We start from the raw sequence: 18,175 nt of genomic DNA, 5'->3' as shown, positions 1-18,175 counted from the left end.
CACACGGGGTGTTTCCATCTTGCTTGTCTGAGACATTCCTGAGGAGTGGCTCGGGTAGTAGGGTTCCTGACCTAAACTAGGGATTTCCAGGGCCCCATTCCTCAGGTCACCCGCCGGCTGACTGCCCCCCAGGGACAAGGCATCAGGCAGATGTACATGGTCACAGGAAAGACACAAGGCAAATGGGTGGTAGCCGAGGTCCGTGGGCCTCAGGGAGAGGAGGCTAACACTGCAGCCAGCACGGGAACCGCGAAGGACCGAAGGACCGCAGGACAAACATCTCTGTGTGGCCCCACAGTCAAGGGCCAGGGGCTCCCCTTCTAGGAAAACTGGTTTGTCTACAAATAAGCCCACCCTGGTGACCAAGCCCTGGTTTTGGTTTTGTATTAGCCAACTGGCCTCGGGATATGCAACCAGCCTCCGGGGCCTCCACACAAATCTCCCACGCAGACCCCAAGTCTGCTCCCTCGCTCTCAGGAAATTACGACAGGGCATTTGGGGGCATGTCCGTCACACCCAGCCTGGCAGCATGAGCTGGCTTTCCCAGGTATGACACCTCCTGGGGGCTGGTGAGGGGCTGGCCTCTCCTGCAGCCATACTGAGTCCCGGTCACCCTGGTACCCGCCTGGGGGAGCGCCCCGTCTGCCGATCCTCACCTTTGGGTCCGGGGACACCGGGAATTCCACTCATTCCTTTAAATCCGGGGCCTCCTGGGGGACCCCTCTCACCCAACAAACCAGGGTCACCTCTGTCGCCGGAAAGACCCTTCATGCCCACAGGGCCGGGGATGCCTATGTCACCTGGGTCCCCTCTGTCCCCAGGCAGACCTGAAAGGCAGAGGAGGAAAGAAAGTAGAAAAACACGAATGAACTCAGAAGAGCTAAATGCCCCTCGGACCCCTCACCTGGGACAGCACCCCGCCCCCCGCCCCCAGGGCCATCTGGGCCCCAGCCTCCAGGGCTGTCTCTTGGTGGGGGGACCTGGGGGGGATGGGCTCTGGCCTCCACTTGCTTCCTGCCCCCCTTTCCCCCTAAGGAAGCTCCTGTTCTTCCCCAGTTTGCTCACTTTCAGAAAACAAGTAATTTCCCCTCCAGAGCACAGCGGTGATTCTGCAGTGGACATTTCACGTTTTTCCTAAGTGACATCTTAGCCAGAACCCCAATATACACCAGGTACAGAGCATGGGCAGGTCTCTCGGCCTGTGTGAACTCTCGTTTGGCACAATGCGTGCCCTGTTTCTGGAACGTGTTAAGGGCTGAACTGTGTCTCCCTCCCCCCCCCTCCCCTCCCCCACCAGTTCGTATGTTGAAATCCTAACCCCCAATTAGGGGAGTGTGTGAAATGGGCCCTAATCACATGTGACTGGTGTCCTCATGAGAAGAGACTAGGACCTACACACAGCGGGGGGACAAGCACGGGAAGGAGTGGCCAGCTGCTCAGTGTGGGTATTTTCCAGATCCCCGCAGCTCTGGGGCGGGGGTGGGGGGAGGGTCCTTGGGGCCAGTTTGAGAACTCCCCCAGGGAAGGGTGGGGCTAGTTCACTTGTGCAAGTGAGGCCAGACCCCTCCCCCTCCATGGGACAGGGGATCCTTACCTCCGCGGCCTGGGGCGCCTGGCAGCCCCAAGGGCCCCTCCTGGCCAGGAGCTCCTGGGAAGCCATGCAGTCCTGGTGGCCCGGGCAGGCCTGGCTGGCCCGAGGGTCCTGGGAAGCCCGGCTGGCCCTTCAGGCCTGGCATTCCCGGCATGCCCTGGCTTCCTGTGGACACCAGACAAGCCCCGTGAGGCCGACCCCACACCCTTCGCTGCACACAGGCTATACCTCTCAGGCTCGTTCTATACAAACAGGACGCAATTATTTTCTAGACCGTGAGAAACCCAGAAAATACACAGAAGTATCAAGGGTATTACAGTAGCTCAGGCTGTCCCCCAGGGGCCACCACTGACAGCTCGGTGTATGTCCTTCCGGCCTCTGTTCACACAAACACACCTGGGAACCGAGGCTCACAGACTTCATCCCTCGCTGGGAGTTCAATTTTTGGCTTTTTTCTCCCCAGCTGACATTACATTTTGAGCATTTTGCCACACTTGATCATGACCTGAGCTGAAACTAAGAATCGGACGCTCAACCAACGGAGCCACCCAGGCGCCCCCCCAAAAACATTCTTCACGTTTTAAACGGCTGCCTGAGTAATAGCATCACGTTGTGTGGACACACGCCACGCACGTCTTTCTTTGCTCTTACAAATGGTGCCGTGAGGAAGCTGATTTTGGAGCACAGAGCTGGGCATTTCTTCGGCAAAGTGCCCTAGAAACAGACTCCGTGGGTCAGAACTGCCTTCCACACACACTACTGCATGGCTTTCCAGCTTCTGCCCCCACCTGTCCTGGGGGGCTCACCTGGCGTGGGGCTGGTGCTGAAGGGAACAGAAGCCTGGCAAGGAAGATACCCGTCTACCTGCATGTTGGTGTGAGTGACGTTTCCTTCTCTTGGTGTTCGCCTTCTAATGTGATTTTTGTTCTGTGCTTCTATTTTCCTTTGGGGATTTTGATATTTGTATTATGGATTTTAGCATTCCTCATACACGTTGGCTACTCTTTCTTCGTAGCTATCGTAAAGTTTACTTTGCTGCCCAAATTCTCATTGCTTTTGACATGAAGATTAGCATTCGTGTGAAAATTTAATGCGGTGTGCACGCATGTGCAGGTGCACGTGCGTGCACACACCCGGGCACGGTTTCTTCCCTTGCTTTTACGTTCAGAATATCCTGCCGTACCCAGTAGTCATGTGAGCATATATCTTCTAGTTTTTAGATCCTAAGTCCCCCAGCTTCCTTCCATTCAGGCATTTTTACCTTTCTTGGACTTTGAGGTTGGCTATATCCATCCAGTGAATAGGAGGAGGGGCTGTGCCCGCCATCTCACAGTGCTTGACGGGTGACCTTTAAGTGCACCTGCTCACGTATCCCATGACCACCCTCCCGAGTGTGTAGGCCGACCCGAGAGGAGGAGGGACCGGTCGGGGGACGGAGGGGAGGGGCATTGGCAAGAGGGGCCAAGCCAGTCTTGGGCCAACTCAGAATCCGACTTGCCAGCCTGAGTCCCAGTTTTATCTGCTATGTGGACAGAACGGGGGAGGAAGGTCTGCAAACAGCGGGGCAGATTCGGGGCAGAAGGCTGCAGAAAGTAAGTCTCTGGGAAGGCACAGATGCACGTCCTCCCATTTTCCAGCTTCACAACGGGATCCGAGGGCACTGTTCCCACTCTGCTTCTGTCTCTGGAGGGAACAGCTCACGGTGCCGAGGGTATATCAGACGGCAGGCAGCATTGCAGGCACTCAAGTCTAACCGGGGAGTCAGGATCCTGCCGCGATGCCGTGCTCCATGAGGACGGGCAGGTACCTTCACCCGCAAGGACCCTCTGGGCTGGTGAACGGAGACAGCCCAGCCAGGAAGGTCACGGGAGCCCAGGCTGCAGGGGCGAGGGCATCCAGGCACGATTTCGGGAGCGCCTCCTTCACAGGAGTGGGGAGTGGGCAGGACACGATGCAGGGGAAGGAGGGAGAACCGGCCGCTGCTACTTCAGCGGCCGCCTTAAAACAATCCGGTGTGGCGGCCTGTGCCTCCGGCTTTCTGTCGTGATCCTGGAACTCAGGATTTTAAGCCAACAGCCATTTCCAGAACACGGGCCAAACAAGGAACAACTACCAAGGATCCGTTTCCCTCAGCAAAATAGCATCTAACTCGTGGACCCGCACCCCTACTTCATGCAGGGGTTCCGCTCCGCCAGGCTGCGTCCGGGCTCCACGGGGCCTCGTGCACACCACCTGCCATGGCCCCACGGCCCGGGCAGGACGGACGAGATGGAAACAGGTTCTCAAGCCTCCGATGCTTCTGAGGTCAGAGCTTGTACTGACAGTGTTTCTGCCTGGGCAAGCCGGACACTGAGGTGGCCTCGGCCGTGGGAAACCGTCACACGCTTGAAAGTAAACCTGCTGTCAGTTGCTGTCCTGCCGAGGTGCTTTGACGTCCGCAGGGAACAGTTACATTTAGAAAATCCATCACAAGTGCCCCCTGTCAAGAGCCTGTGGGCAGTTTCTGCAGCCGGACAGCAGCCCCGACTCTTGGGGACACAGTGCCTGCCACGCCTTTAAACAGCCACCGGGGAGGCTGACGCACGTGGTCCCCGGTGTCCACACTCGCCGAGTTACGCCGTGTGTTCCATCCCTACCGGCAGGTGGCCAGGTTGGCAGGGACAGCCCCGGATGTCCTGGCATCGGGTCCCCACTGCTTGATGGTTCTACACAGGCCTGTGCAGCTGATTGGCTGTGTGTAAGAGGGTGATCGTGAGTGTGTGTGAGAGTGTGTGGGCACACACGTGTGGGTCTCTGTCATCATGTATGCACAAGCAGGTGTGTGTATGTACAAATGTGTGGATACATGCACACGAGCACGTGTATATGAGTGTGTGGGCGCATGAGCATGTGTGTGCACTCTAGCCTTCTTAGGCTCCTCCTTCCATTCTTTGGGCCTCCTCCCCATGGGTCTCTAGGGGAAGCCCGGCCCCCATGCTGGGGGTTCTCCTGGCCAGCCGACAGGGCAGGCGTGATCAACACGGAAACCCACCTGCCCCGTCTCCCCTCCCCCGCCCCAGCCCCAGGCCTCCTAGAACCTGACGGGCTCCCCCAAACACCACTGCTCTCCTGGGCTTGCTGAGTTCGCCTGCCTGTGGACAACCGGCTTCACCCGCCCGAGTGTTCGTGTAAAGGATGCCGGGCGAGGTCTAATGGCACTGGAGGACGGGACGCCCGCTCCCTGCCCCACAGGAAGCCCCTTCCGCCCGGGTTTGGGAGCAGACATGTGGTGGATACGCAAAGTCACGGGTCTGCCTGCATCTGGGTATCTGAACAGGAGCACCACTGGCCTGGTGTCTCCCGTGCGCGGTGCACTGAACAGAAATGTTTGGTCTTTAGTGACGGTCGTTCATAGACGGAGGGCGTCTGCGGTTCTCAATGCCAGCTCTGCATAGATTGGGTACTTCACTCCTCAGCCAGCAGCCTTCCCACTTTGCTAAACGTGCACTGAGGATATTGGGAACACTAAAGTGTTTTACATGAGAGGCGCCTGGGGGGCTCCGTCGCTTAAGCGTCCAACTTCGGCTCAGGTCATGATCTCACGGATTGTTGGTTCGAGCCCCACGTCGGGCTCCGTGCCGACAGCTCAGAGCCTGGAGCCTGCTTCGGATTCTGTGTCTCCCTCTGTCTCTGCCCCTCCCCCACTTGTGCTCGGTCTCTGTCTCTTAAAAATAAACATTAAAAAATTTAAAAAAATTAAAAAGCAACGTTTTACACCAGTCCGTTTTTACACCATCCAGTTAAAGCGTGTCCCAGCTCAGTTCTGTCTCCTGCCTCGCTCTCTTCCCAAGCTTGGCCCTCCTCTCTTCTCACCACCTGCACTCGTTCCCTGAAGGCACCAGTGAGCCCCCTGCCCCCCATTCACGCCCCGCTGGAGAGTAGAGGGTGTGTCTCATTAATCTGCACCTGTGAGTCTCAAATGGCCATCGTTCTTGGCTGTGAAAAGGTAAGTCACAGGACGCTGATGACCGTCCTAACCCGCTTCGAAGGAACACTGGTACTGAGCATGGGGTAGAAACCACGTGTGCTGTGGCTTCTCATCAAATCCTCAGGAGGGATTTCAGACCCACACTTGGAACCCACGGTGTGGTGGGATCGGGCCCCCCGCTCTCCTCCCACCGCCAGGACTTACCCTGGAATCCAGGTGGACCTCTCTCTCCCGGAGGGCCTTTCAGCCCAGGGTGTCCGGGGAGCCCAGCATCTCCCCTGGGCCCAGGCTGGGCTCCCAGAACTTCTCCGGGAAGGCCCCTGTCCCCTGGGGGCCCGACGGGCCCTGGCAGACCGGTGGGACCTGGGTGTCCATCTGGGCCACGGAGGCCCGCCACGCCTTTGGATCCTCGGGGCCCCACGAACCCTGAAAGGAAACACAAGTTAGTACCGTGATGGCCCAAGAGAGGTATAGGAGAGAGGCCGGAGACAGCAAGATTTGCAGTCGGGGGGCCTCGGCTCAAGCCCCGGTCCCATCACTTACCTTGGGACCACAGCATTCTGCCCCCTCTGCCATCTGGCCCCCAGCCCTACCATTTGGTTAACGTGAAGGCCTTTAGAACCACCTGCTTCTTGGATATGAATCTTCCTATTTGATGGGCTCCCTTGTTGATCAAATAATCCCCAAAGAATGGCTTCTATGGACCTTCCAAGTTATGTGTGCAAATGGGGACGGAGACCTGGGGTGAGAATGACCAGGTCTCTCGAGCCCGAGCTCCACCTCCCTGGTCACAAGTCCCTGACCATCAGTCCATTTGGAAATGCTCTGGAGGGGGCCAATCGCCCTATTGTTTTCACGGTCAACTGTCCACGTCTGGATAGAAGCACGGTGGCTGTCACATGCCAGTGCCTGTCCCGGACGACTTCCCCTTCCCGTGTCCTCATCCCTGATGTAATCTGACACTGAACTCTCAGAGTGGACGGTCACGTGTCTGTTCAGGAGGAAAGCTTTCTGAGGTCATTACTGCCGTGGCCGTGGAACGCTGGGAAGGAAGGGTCGACCCGACAAAAGAGACCCCACATGCGGGGTCCAGGGCCTTTCCCGGGACAAGGCTCGCCACGGCCCGCCTGCAAGATGGGCTGACCCCTATGGCTGTGTCTGAAACACGGAACAACAGATCTGGACTTTATGGGAGTATTAATGAGTGGGACCCAATGCCAGAACTTCAGTGATGTGATTTATTCACAGAAAGTAGAGACTCGGCTTTTATGGAGACGTTCAAAGCCGTACGTGGGCACCGTGGGCTCAAATTGTGGGCACGTGTGTGTATGTGGATCTGACATCCGGAGTAGACTCTGTTCTGCAGCTTTCAAAGTTGGGCATTTGGTTTTCTTCTGCACGTGGCACATTCCGTGTCATAAAGAGTGACACGTGTGCAAAATCAGAGTATGCCAGTTCCTCACTTACCCCTTTCCTCCGTTCTACCCCGATCTCCCCGTTCACTTACGGGCTCACGTTTCAGTACAGAACAGGCTTCCCATCAACACCGTCTGCTCCCCGCGTGTGCTGGTGACAGGCACATCCAGCTCAGTCTCTACCGCCGGAGCGCGCTCTGGACAGCTCACGCCTGCCTGGCTGGCACCCAGCTGGTGACCGGGTCCCCTTCCCACGCAGGGCAAGCAGGTGTTAACAAACTACTGTCCTCTCAAGAAATTCACACTTTGCTTTGGTATGTGTGACAGGACCGAAGTGACCGTGCCCTAACTGCTCAATGTCTGGGTGCCCCCAGAGCAGGGCAACAGGCTGGTCCTCTGGTGCTGGCATGAAAAGTCTCCCGTGTTTGTCTCCAGTGCAGGTTTTCACCAGCCCCATGCTGCACAGGGAGCACGCCCCCTCTTGTCGCAGGACACGGAGATACTTGTCACGAAAGGTAACAGGGCGAACGTTCCCTGCGGTCCCATGTCCCCAAGCACCCCCCGGCACAGTCCCATGTCCAGACCAGTGAGTCTGGGGGGAAGAGGTACCAGGACTGACCCACACTGGTCCAATTAGGGTTAAACCAACTGCCAGAGTGTGACACCCTTCCCTAAGGGGCAAAATTCAGTCTTTGCCGAACATATCTGCTGAGGGTCTAAACCTCAGGACACCACGGTGCCTGGCTCTGTGCGATCGTCCAGATGTCTGGACTGTTCTGTTTAGTTTCCCGAGACTGGTTTGTAGGGAATGCAGACGAATCCGAATGCTGGAGGTCACGTTATAAAGAGACGGTCTGCACTCCTGGGGGCAGTTCTGCCCCGTTCGTGTGGTGTGTAAGGGGACGTGTGGCCTCTGTCTCCAGCTGTGTGGGGGGTGAACTTGCTGGAGGCAGATTTCACTCCTCCCGATGAGTGATTCCAGCAGAGGCTGGAGGGGCTCCTGACCAGGACCCTGCGGGGGACATCTGGCCTTGGGCCAAAACGACTTCCACAGTCCCTGTTTCAATAACACGATTCTAGGGGCGCCTGGGTGGCTCAGCCGGTTGACTGTCCGACTTTGGCTCAGGTCATGATCTTGCGGTCTGTGAGTTCGAGCCCCGCATCCGGCTCTGTGCTGACAGCTCAGAGCCTGGAGCCTGCTTGGGATTCTGTGTTTCCCTCTCTCTCTGCCCCTCCCCTGCTCATGCTCTGTCTCTCTCTGTCAAAAATAAATAAACATTAAAAAAAAAGTTTTTGGGGTGCCTGGGTGGCTCAGTCAGTTAAGTGTCTGACTTCAACTCAGGTCACGATCTCGCGGTCCGTGAGTTCGAGCCCCGTGTCGGGCTCTGGGCTGACGGCTCAGAGCCTGGAGCCTGCTTCAAATTCTGTGTCTCCCTCTCTCTTTGCCCCTCCCTCGTTCATGCTCTGTCTCTCTCTGTCTCAAAGATAAATAAACGTTAAAAAAAATAACATGATTCTAAAACTGTGTGCCTCTGCACACCAAGTAACACAGCCATGCCCGCTCACACTGCTGGAGCCACAACTGCGCGGGGCACCTGTGCTTGGGCACACGGGACCGTGCCAGGGGGTGCTTGGGGACACGGGACTGTGGCGGGGGTGCTTGGGGACATGGGACCATGTCAGCGGGTGCTTGGGGACACGGGACTGTGTCGGCGGGTGCTTGGGGACACGGGACCATGTCAGTGGGAGTGCCGACACGTCTCCCCACAATCAGTTACTGGCAACACGCTCACTCCCTGCCGTCTTATGCTCTCTTAGCCACCCACCGTTTCTGTAATTCTTTGCCGCATCAAATGTAGATGGAACCATTTGCTCAGACAAGCGCCCACTGAAGAGTGAGCAGGCAGTGCCGTGAAAAGTGAACACAAGTGTCCTTTGTGTGGTGTCTGGTGCGTGATCAGCAGATTGGAATCGACGACCGAGGGCTCCATGCCTTTAGTGACAGTCCCAGAAGAGGGGAGCGTTGTGTTGCCCTCAAAATGTTTCACACCAACCAGAGGACATTGCTCTGCACACCTACCTCTTTTCTGCTCCGGGAGCTGCAGGGGTCTCATGCAAACTCCAGCAGGACATTAGTGATGGGAACGTCAAGAATTTAACTTCCCAACCGCAAGAACAAAGTGGTCATTGAGCACACATTGAAAGCTTCTAAGTGTCCACAGACAATAGAGCTGGGGCACCCATGCCACACACAGTCATTTCCCGAACCTAAGGGTCGTGTGGGGGTCTGCCCCTGCCTTACCTGGGGGTCCTGGGAATCCTTCACGACCTGGGTCTCCTGGGAGACCCTTGAGCCCCGGTATTCCGTCAGCTCCTGAGGGTCCTGGTATCCCTTGGAGGCCCTTGGCACCTAAGCAAACCGAAGAAAGCAGGACACAGGTCAGAGCCCCATGTGCAACCCCCAGCCGGAAATGCGTGGAAGATGGTCAGGTCTAGCACCTGACTTAGCATGGTCTAGGAAATGATGAGGACGGGGAATGTGAATGTAAAATGCCACGTATTTTTCTTAAGTTTATTTTGAAAGAGAGAGTGAGAGTGCAAGCAGAGGAGGGGCAGAGAGAGAGAGAGAGAGAGAGAGAGAGAGAGAGAAAGAGAGAGAGAGAGAGAGAGAGAGAGAGAGAAAGAGAGAGAGAGAGAGAGAGAGAGAGAGAGAGAGAGAATCCAAAGCAGGCTCCTTGCTGTTAGCACAGAGCCTGCCTCAGGGCTTGATCCCACGAACTGTGAGAAAACGACCTGAGCTGAAATCCAGGGTCGGATGCTTAACCACCTGAGCCCCCCCCAGGCGCCCCTCAACACTGGGCACTTCCGACCTCTGGCCACATCCCACTGCAAACCCCACAGACCACGGCAGCTGTATTGGTCAGTTGCTACCAGAATTCACTTGAAGTCTTCCCTTGAGTTTGCTGCATCCAGAGCCAATTTATCCAGATTTGAGAGACGTTGACTTATACTACTTATAATGAATGTGTTAGACTCAAAACCAGACGAAACCTCACACCAAATAAATGAACTAATTCTTTACTACCGGATGTTGTTGACCTGAATCCTTTCCCATGGGAAGCAAACTTGAGGGATTTTCCCCCGGGCATCTCTGTGTCTGTCTGGTCCAAGCCTCAGAGATTGCCTTCCATCAGAGACTCTTGGAAACCACAGCCAGTACACCTGCCTACTGCAGGTGGCTGGGCACCGGGAATCACCGAGATTGCCTGCAAACACTAGTGAGAGCAGCAGCCTCCTCCCTGCCGGGTGCGAGGCAGCGTGCAGGGCAGGGGCCGGCGAGGGGATGGGTGGGGAGGTCTGTAGGTTCACTAGGGGTTCTAGCTTCTCCAGCTGCCGTCCCGTTAGAGGTGCCCTTGAAAGTATGAGGCTGGGCTGGAGCTTTGCCATCACGTAGACGGGGCCAAAGCCAGCCTCCTGGAATTCTCAATATTTTTCTATGTGGGGACAGAAAGACGTCATGAGAGAATTGTGGGCACCCTTCCCTTGGGGCAGGGGAGCAGGGGGCCATGTGTGGCACTCAGCAGGCCTCCTCTGGGGCCCCATTCCCTGACACTCCCGTCGAGGCAAGGCTGGACTCGGGAGGTCACACGGGGTGAGGACACAAGCTCACCTCTACTCACTGCAAATAAATGCACAGATTCATTCCACTGATGAAACGTCCCCCTCAGATCACCAGCTGCTCAGCACAGTTAAGTGACTAAACAGACCCCTACGCTGGGCCGTGGAGACGGGGAAGGCTCAGTGGGGACCAGAAGTCGCTGTCAAACGACGTCCTCGCTAACACATGACTCCGCGGGTCTAATCCTGCCGCTCTATGACGAACGGGGTGGGCTCAGACCCAGAGACACAGCAACGTGCTCGTTCAGAACTCCGATACGCCTGGGAGTCTGTGACATGAGTGAGTGAGGAACGGGATGACAGGGCTGTGCACAGAGGATGTCCCACGCGAGCACCAAGTTCGACAGACAAGACAGGACAAAACAAAGCCAAAGACACACTTTCAGGTTGTCTGAAGTGAAGGTGCATGAGGTGAGTCCGTTTCTGAAAGGAAACCACCATGGGGCCTGAGGGCGGGCGCAGCCGAGCCCCAACAGGACACACAACCCAGCACGCGGCCTCTGGGCTGTCCTGCTGTCACGGGGTCACGGGCACGTCCCTTCCACGAGCGGGAAGCACCACAGACCCTTTTGTGCAAGTTCACAATCACCTTCCGGACCGAGGGTTAGTCTGCACCAGACACGTGGACTCTATGAGCTCCTTACAGCTTCATGTCCTTAAAATGCAATCAAAATCCTCCCCTCAGACTCAATTCCTGTGTATTTTGGGCCCTGCTTCCACCCAGTTTCTGCCGAAAATGGTCCCTCTGCAGGCTGCTGACCCCAGGGCCCCGGTATTAGTGGCCGTGTGAAAGCCTGCGGACAGACAGTCGTCCGGAGCTAGAGCAGGGAGGATAATGCAGATAACGGAGTGAGGAAGACACACGCTGGGTCCTCAGAGGACAACACAGGGACATCTAACACTGCTTTCCGTGCATATGACACTTCTGCATTTTGTCCTGTTGTCCCCGGATCCCGCATCACCGTGAGTCCCAGAGATGCCCTTAGGATCTGGGGACGCACACCGTGAGGCAACATACTTTCCAGTTCTGACTGTTGTCTCGCACTGGCTCAGCACCGCACTTCACAGTTGACACTGGACCTCAGCCCCAGCGCATCATGTGCAGTATTAAGGGCATCGTTTGCAAAGTGGGAGGAGTCTAGAACGCCTGTATTAGTCCTCTGGTACAGCTAAGAGGACAAAGTTCCACAAGGGAGGAGAGAGATGCCCAAGGCCCTGCTGCCAGTTAGCATGAGAGCCGGACCCCACGGCAGGGCTCTGGCCACGCGCCCCACGCTCTCAGCACCGAGCGAGTTGTTGAGTGATCGAGGCTCTCACCCTTGCCTGGAGGAGGACCTGCCCGGGGCCCTGAACTGCTCTGTCCTGGGCTGACAGACACAGACATCTGGGCATCACCCAGTGGTGGGGCTGCCCCAACCCCGCCTGCTGTCTTTTTTGAAAAGCCACACACGCTGCAGGTGGGCGTGGACGGCTTCCCACACTGGGCTCTGCCACTGAGAGCCTTGCTCCAGTCACGCGGGTGCTTGGTTGGGTGATGGGTCCGTGCCAGTAGCCGCATGGGGCTGCCGAGATGCACCGCTGGCCTTGTGAACTTCTGTTCCCCTCTGTCAAAACCCAGAACAAACAATCCCCTCCCAGAGGTTCGTCCCACAAAGGCTGGGACACCAAGGGGGAGAAGTGGCACAGAAGCGAGCTTCCTCCAGTCTGGAAGCGGCGGGCCAGTCTCTGCCACTCTTTGGTGCCCACTGAGGCTGGTGCCGTGGTGGGGGCTGGGTTCTGTGCAGTAAGAATTCGCTCCTCTAGCCCGGGGCTCAACTAGGCGTCAGTCGCCACACGCATTTTCCACGGCGAAGAGGAAAAGGCCGCCTCCCTACCCAGGTGACTGAGGTCTGCGGTCATGTGCCAAGGTTGTGGAACGTGGCAATGTCTAGAGGCGGGGAGGGGTGCAGGGGCAGCGGGGGGATGAGCAAAGGGGCCAGAAGGATGAGGAGGACACAAGGGGAGGCTGGAAAACACCCCGTTTACCTGTGGGGCCTGGGGGTCCCCGCAGGCCTGGCGCTCCCTTGGGTCCTCCGACGCAATCTGGGAAGAAACAGGAAGAAAGAAAGACAAGTTGGGGCGCGATCATTCATACCGACTCTCACGGCTGTGGGCCCTGCCAAGGTCAGAAGCACCAGCCCTGAAAACCGGCTACCACTCTGTGATCAGAGTAACTTAACAATTTAATGAATCTTGATTCTAACGTAAAGGAAGGTATAGTTTCACCGTGCAATGAATCAGAATATCAGTACTAAGGCCAACGAAGTCGACCCAGTCCAATAAAGCCAGCACGGGGCTGGCGATGCTACATCCCCACACTTAGGGCGACACCTGGGCACAACTGAGCTAGTCTGGGTCCATCCTAGTCTGTCAGTGTGACTGCCTTTCTTGTGTCTGGGAACGGTCACCAGTGGATGGAGACAGCTTGCAATTTCGAAAGGAATTCTTTGACTTCTGCTTTGTGACTTTGAATAGTTTCAGAATTGGCCACGTGCGTTAGCTGCTTTGAGAAATGAAACCCGGGCTGCAGTCATTTTCGGGCGGTGTGGACGAGGGTGGGGGCATCACGTGGTGGTACTGTGGCCTTCATCTGAGAGAGCCCCTCACAGACACAGCAGCTCTCCAAGACGTGCTTTGTCTGTCTGCCCAGGCCCTGGCCTCCTCTGACGCACGAGGGGTCCCCGAGGTGCACGCTGGCCAGCCCAGCTCATCAGAGTAGAGGGACAGGATGTCCTGAGGGCACGGCCTCCCCCCCAGACCCTCATGCCCAGGGACGCTCCCACCAGCTCTCCGAGGGCCTGCAGGTGACGTTCCTGCTCTGCACGCACATGCCTGGTCTGTCCCCACACGTCCACCCCACCTCACGCGGGAGACCCACACGTCCTGATGCTACGTCTCTGACCCTGACCTCGATCTTGAGGCTCACACCCAAACTTTGGTCGGCCGCTTGGGACCTACTGCTGCCACATGTTCTACGAGCATCCTGAACTCTGCGCCAACCTCTTTGCCGGTCTCTTCAAAACCCTCCCGAGGCTGGCACGCCCTTCGTACTCTGGACACCTCCTGGCTTCCCACTGCGGTTCCTGACACGCCCTGGAGACTCTGGCCCTCTGTGCCGGCTGGGCCCGCCTCCGATGGCATCTCTCCCCTCTGTTTTGCCACCACTAGGCCTCGGCACAGGGTCCCTGCACATCCCTTTGTTATCGGGCAGCCCCTGTGCTTTCTAGCACTCATTCATCACTAGACCACACTCTCTTCTGACAGACATCTGGAGCAGTTTTCACCACACACAGCCAGCGAATACAGCTCACACACACACACACACACACACACACACACACGAATGTATGCATAGACTCTAAGTGTGACGGTATTTTATCAGCACGGTAGCCTGGGGCTTCGCACCGGTGGGAAGCCTGGCAGGTCCGTGTTTCACCGTGCATCCCCTCCCCCGGATGACGAGCTGATGGAGGGGTGCCGACCTGCGGGAGCTCACGGCAGCCACTCACTCGTTAGTGGCCCATCTTACAAACCCAAAGCTTTCAAGTGTCCTAGAGCCTCCTGGTCTCCATCACGGTACCTGGCCGCACGGTCTTCTGTCCGTCATCTCCGATGGGCCTTTTCACACCTGTATCGCAGTCTGGGAGCAAGACACAATGCAGGGGTGAGGCGATTCTGAAGCAACCGAGGGTTGCCAACCTATCCAAGGGCGTGTGCTGCTGGGCTGGGGGGGGGCGGGGCTGGGACGGCAGGGAATCCAGAAGCGCACGCCTGAACGGTGTGTGGAGCCCCCGTGACCAGGGCACCGGAGGGACAGGCCCACCCGAGGGTGACCTGACTGTGGTCGGCCAGGAAAACCCCGCGTTGGTTTGTCTGTGTCCATGACTGATGGTGCAACATGGACTGTCCCGTGACGCCAGGGGAATTTATACATCTGCTGAAGAAGGGGAAGGTCCCACGACTGAAAGATACAGAGAGGACTCCTCCGTACCTATCTGTCCGGGAGCACCCGGGGGACCAGCGGGCCCGGGAAAGCCTGGTGGTCCAGGTGATCCCACATCTCCGGGGAAACCGCGCTCGCCTTTGGGGCCGGGCAGGCCCAATCCCCGGGGGCCCCTCTCTCCTGGAGCGCCCTTCGTGCCCGGTGTTCCTGGGTAACCGGTGTCCCCTGGGGGGCCTGTGATGCCGTCACCCTGCGTGAAAATTCAGTTTATCTCTTAAAATATGTGGGAACCTCAATGGCCATATCCCGGTTCTCCTTCCCGTTCCCCTGAGTTGTGTGTGAGGGACACAGAGCCGAAGGACGGTGGAGAGTCACAGGTGCCTCAGTCACAGTCTAACCGAGCTTGGGATGAAGGCAGGTTTTGTGCACGAGTGACACAACGGGAGACACACAAATCTGAGTATTTGCTTTCCTCTTCCTAAGCCTCTCGCCCTCCTCAGTCGGGACCTTCATTCACAAGGAAGAATCCTGAGGGGGAATTAGGTGCAAGCCCAGATCATCAACAGGAGTAGGAACAGACTGTTCTCACTGTCATGATGAGGCAGGTGTGACATGTCCACTATCCACAGGGGTGATATGTCGTTGGAAAAAGGAGTCTGGTTTGGGCCAGAAGGAGCAGTGTGTTCACTGGAAATAAGGAGGTGAGACAGGACCAAAAAGGCAGGGTGCGGGGCGCCGTGGGGGCTCAGTCGGTTAGGCGTCCAACGTCGGCTCAGGTCATGATCTCAGGGTTTGTGGGTTCGGGCCCTGCGTCGGGCTCTGTGCTGACAGCTCAGAGCCTGGAGCCTGCTTCGGATTCTGTGTCTCCCTCTCTCTCTGTCTCTCTCCCGCCTGCACTCTATCTTTCTCTCTCTTAAAAATAGATAAACATAAAAAACAACAACAACCCTGCAGGGTGCTCCCTGTGGATGAAACCACCCAGCAGGTGTGGAAGGCAGGGGGCAATGGAGAGATAAGGGGACTGTGGGCACGGGGGTCAGAGGATGGCTGTCAGCAGGTCAGGGGCAAACACAGAGGGCTTCACGCTGGGCCTATCTGGATGAGCCGGTGCAAAGCCATGCTGGCGAATCCCAGCCCATCTGTCCAAGCGAGAATGAGGCCGGGACGCGCCCACGGCAGGCAGCAGCCCGTGCAGGGCAGAGCCCCACCTCCCCAAGCCCCTGAGGCTCCCTGCCCAGCTGGGATCCTAGGACCCCAGGCTGGACCCGCACTCAGTGCTGACAGGTGATGGCCCCTCGCTGTTTCCCGCCCATCTCAGGCACAGCTCGGAGGCGGCAGCGTGCCAATGCAACGGGGCCGCGCGAATTCTTTTTGGAAACGGTTTTCAGGGTTGAAACTAAAAAAGCAATACTAGGTTATGAATAATCCAGGTGTTTCCAGGGAGCCCACGAGAAGCGCACCGGGAGCGTGCGAGGGCCACACTGGAAGTGACCCACGTTGGGCACAGTGGAGGCCTGGCTTTTGGAACGCGGCAGACGAGCCGCTACAGGGAACCGCGGCGTGAGGCTGAGAAGGAAATGTCGCGGGGTGAACTGTGTCCCCGCCAGACGCTGGAGTCCTGATGCCCCTGCCTGAGAGCGTGGCTGCTCTGGACAGAGGGTCTGTGAGGGCGATGGGGGTAAGGAGAGGCGGAGCCCTGCAGACGGGAGTGCCAGATACAGACAGATACGCAGAGGGAAGCTGATGCGTCGGCACAGGCAGGAGACACGAGGGACAGCCGTGGCCACCAGCACCGGGGGACAGCTTGGAGGAGGTTCTGCCTCGGGAGGAAGCGGCCGCCACCCCAGGCTCCCATTCTGTCCTCCACCAGGAGAAACACCTGTTAACTGGTTGGCCTAGAATGTTCCCTCTGGGCGTGGCTTCCGACCTAACTCCCCGCTTCGTAATGGACAGGATTTGTGCTCATGAAACCACACAGGCTGCACCGGGTGGACCCAGCCCCTCACTCGAGATACTCACAGGGGGGCCTGGGAGGCCTGGGAATCCATCCAGCCCATCGCGCCCTGGGACACCGTCGTCACCTTTCAGGCCAGGCACGCCTGGGACACCTGGTTGTCCCCTCTCACCTGGGAAGGGATTTGAGGTGTGACTGTACTCACCCAGGTGCTGCCACGGAAGGACCGCGGGTCCCGGAACTGCCAGACCCCAGAGACTGACCTTTGGTGGTGATTGCCCGAGAATCGCCCTTCACCCCTTTGGGCCCTGGAGGCCCGACGTTGCCAGGGGCGCCCTGTGGGAGCAAACACACAGTTTCTGCCTCCTTCACACTGTTAAGGACGCCAGGGAAGATGACAAGTTTCGGCTCACACAGCTCAGGAACCTCTCCAACATCATGCCTGGCACTGCCCCCGAGGATCTTCTGCCATGCGTGAGATGCTCTGCACCTGGTGGTCCAGTCTGGGAGCCACCAGCCACAAATGGCCACCGAGCGCCCGAATTAAATTTCAAATAATGAAAACTTAACAGAAGGAGCCATACGTGGCTGGATAGTGAAAACCAGAATCTCGCTACTCAAAGTGTGGTCCGCCGACAAGCAGCATCAGTCTCTCCTGGGAGCTCATTAGAAATGCAGAACCTTGGGGCACCTGGTGGGTCACTTGGTTACAGGTCTGACTCCTGATCTCGGCTCAGGTCATGATCTCATGGTTTATGAGTTTGGGCCCCGCGTCGGGCTCTGTGCTGACGGCATGGAGCCTGCTTGGGATTCTCTCTCTCCCTCTCCCTTTGCCCCCCTACTTGTTCTCTCTCTCTCTCTCTGTCTCTGATAAATAAATAAACTTAAAAAAAAGGCACAACCTTGGGCCCCACCCTGGGATACGGAACAGGAATGTGTGTTTTAACAAACTCCCAGGGATTCACATGCTCGTGAACTCTTGAGAAGCGGTGGCCTAAGACAAACCCAAGGCTGCTAAATCTTCACCACGTTAGTTAGAATCCAAGCCTCCACGTACAAAGGAGGCAAGTTTGTGCTCATTCAATACTGAGAATGACAAAGAGAGCTTTGTGGACGGCTCGTCTTCCAGACTGAAATTAAGGTTGGGAAAAAAAATCATACTTTAGAGACAAGCTTATGGCAGGGACATCACATTTTATGTCACAAAATCCAGTCTAGGTTCAGTGGGGAGAAAGGAGCAGGTTCACAGGCCAGGATGTTAATATGTGTGATGTGCTAGTTTCTGGAAAATCTTGCCTGTTATTTGCAAGAATATGAGAACTTGCAGTGTTGGTCTAATGAAATGGACTGTTCTGAAAAATTCCACAGATACTTGATTTATTGATTTAGTTCTTTGCGGAAAAGGGCAACATTCTTTCCGAGTCCGGGAGGGCGCGTTGCATACAGACAGCGCTCATTCTGTAGGTGCTGGGCAAACAGGTGGATGGATGAACTCACTTACTGACTGACTCCCATGCTTCACTCTCCCACACTCTAGCAGCACAGGCAGTAAAAAAAACAGAAACCATCCCTGGCGTTTCTCCTGTAG

The 18,175-nt window shown here is 56.9% G+C and overlaps 1 protein-coding gene across 2 annotated transcripts in view; it reads right to left on the bottom strand.

Moving 5' to 3' along the window:
* Positions 1 to 18,175, bottom strand: part of COL4A2 (collagen type IV alpha 2 chain) — a 173,026-nt gene that overhangs the window by 21,003 nt on the left and 133,848 nt on the right. For both annotated transcript variants that reach the window (XM_042930204.1, XM_042930198.1), the window contains exons 23-31: positions 16,851 to 16,923; positions 16,653 to 16,759; positions 14,682 to 14,883; positions 14,271 to 14,330; positions 12,677 to 12,733; positions 9,276 to 9,383; positions 5,763 to 5,984; positions 1,595 to 1,756; positions 657 to 827 (exon numbers count right to left, since the gene is read on the bottom strand). In XM_042930204.1, the coding sequence (XP_042786138.1) occupies positions 657 to 827; positions 1,595 to 1,756; positions 5,763 to 5,984; positions 9,276 to 9,383; positions 12,677 to 12,733; positions 14,271 to 14,330; positions 14,682 to 14,883; positions 16,653 to 16,759; positions 16,851 to 16,923 (1,162 nt within the window). The remainder of the gene's footprint in view (positions 1 to 656; positions 828 to 1,594; positions 1,757 to 5,762; positions 5,985 to 9,275; positions 9,384 to 12,676; positions 12,734 to 14,270; positions 14,331 to 14,681; positions 14,884 to 16,652; positions 16,760 to 16,850; positions 16,924 to 18,175) is intronic.

Source organism: Panthera leo, chromosome A1 (assembly GCF_018350215.1).
Source record: "Panthera leo isolate Ple1 chromosome A1, P.leo_Ple1_pat1.1, whole genome shotgun sequence".
NCBI lineage: Eukaryota > Metazoa > Chordata > Mammalia > Carnivora > Felidae > Panthera > Panthera leo.
This window is presented reverse-complemented; position numbering and strand designations above follow the sequence as displayed.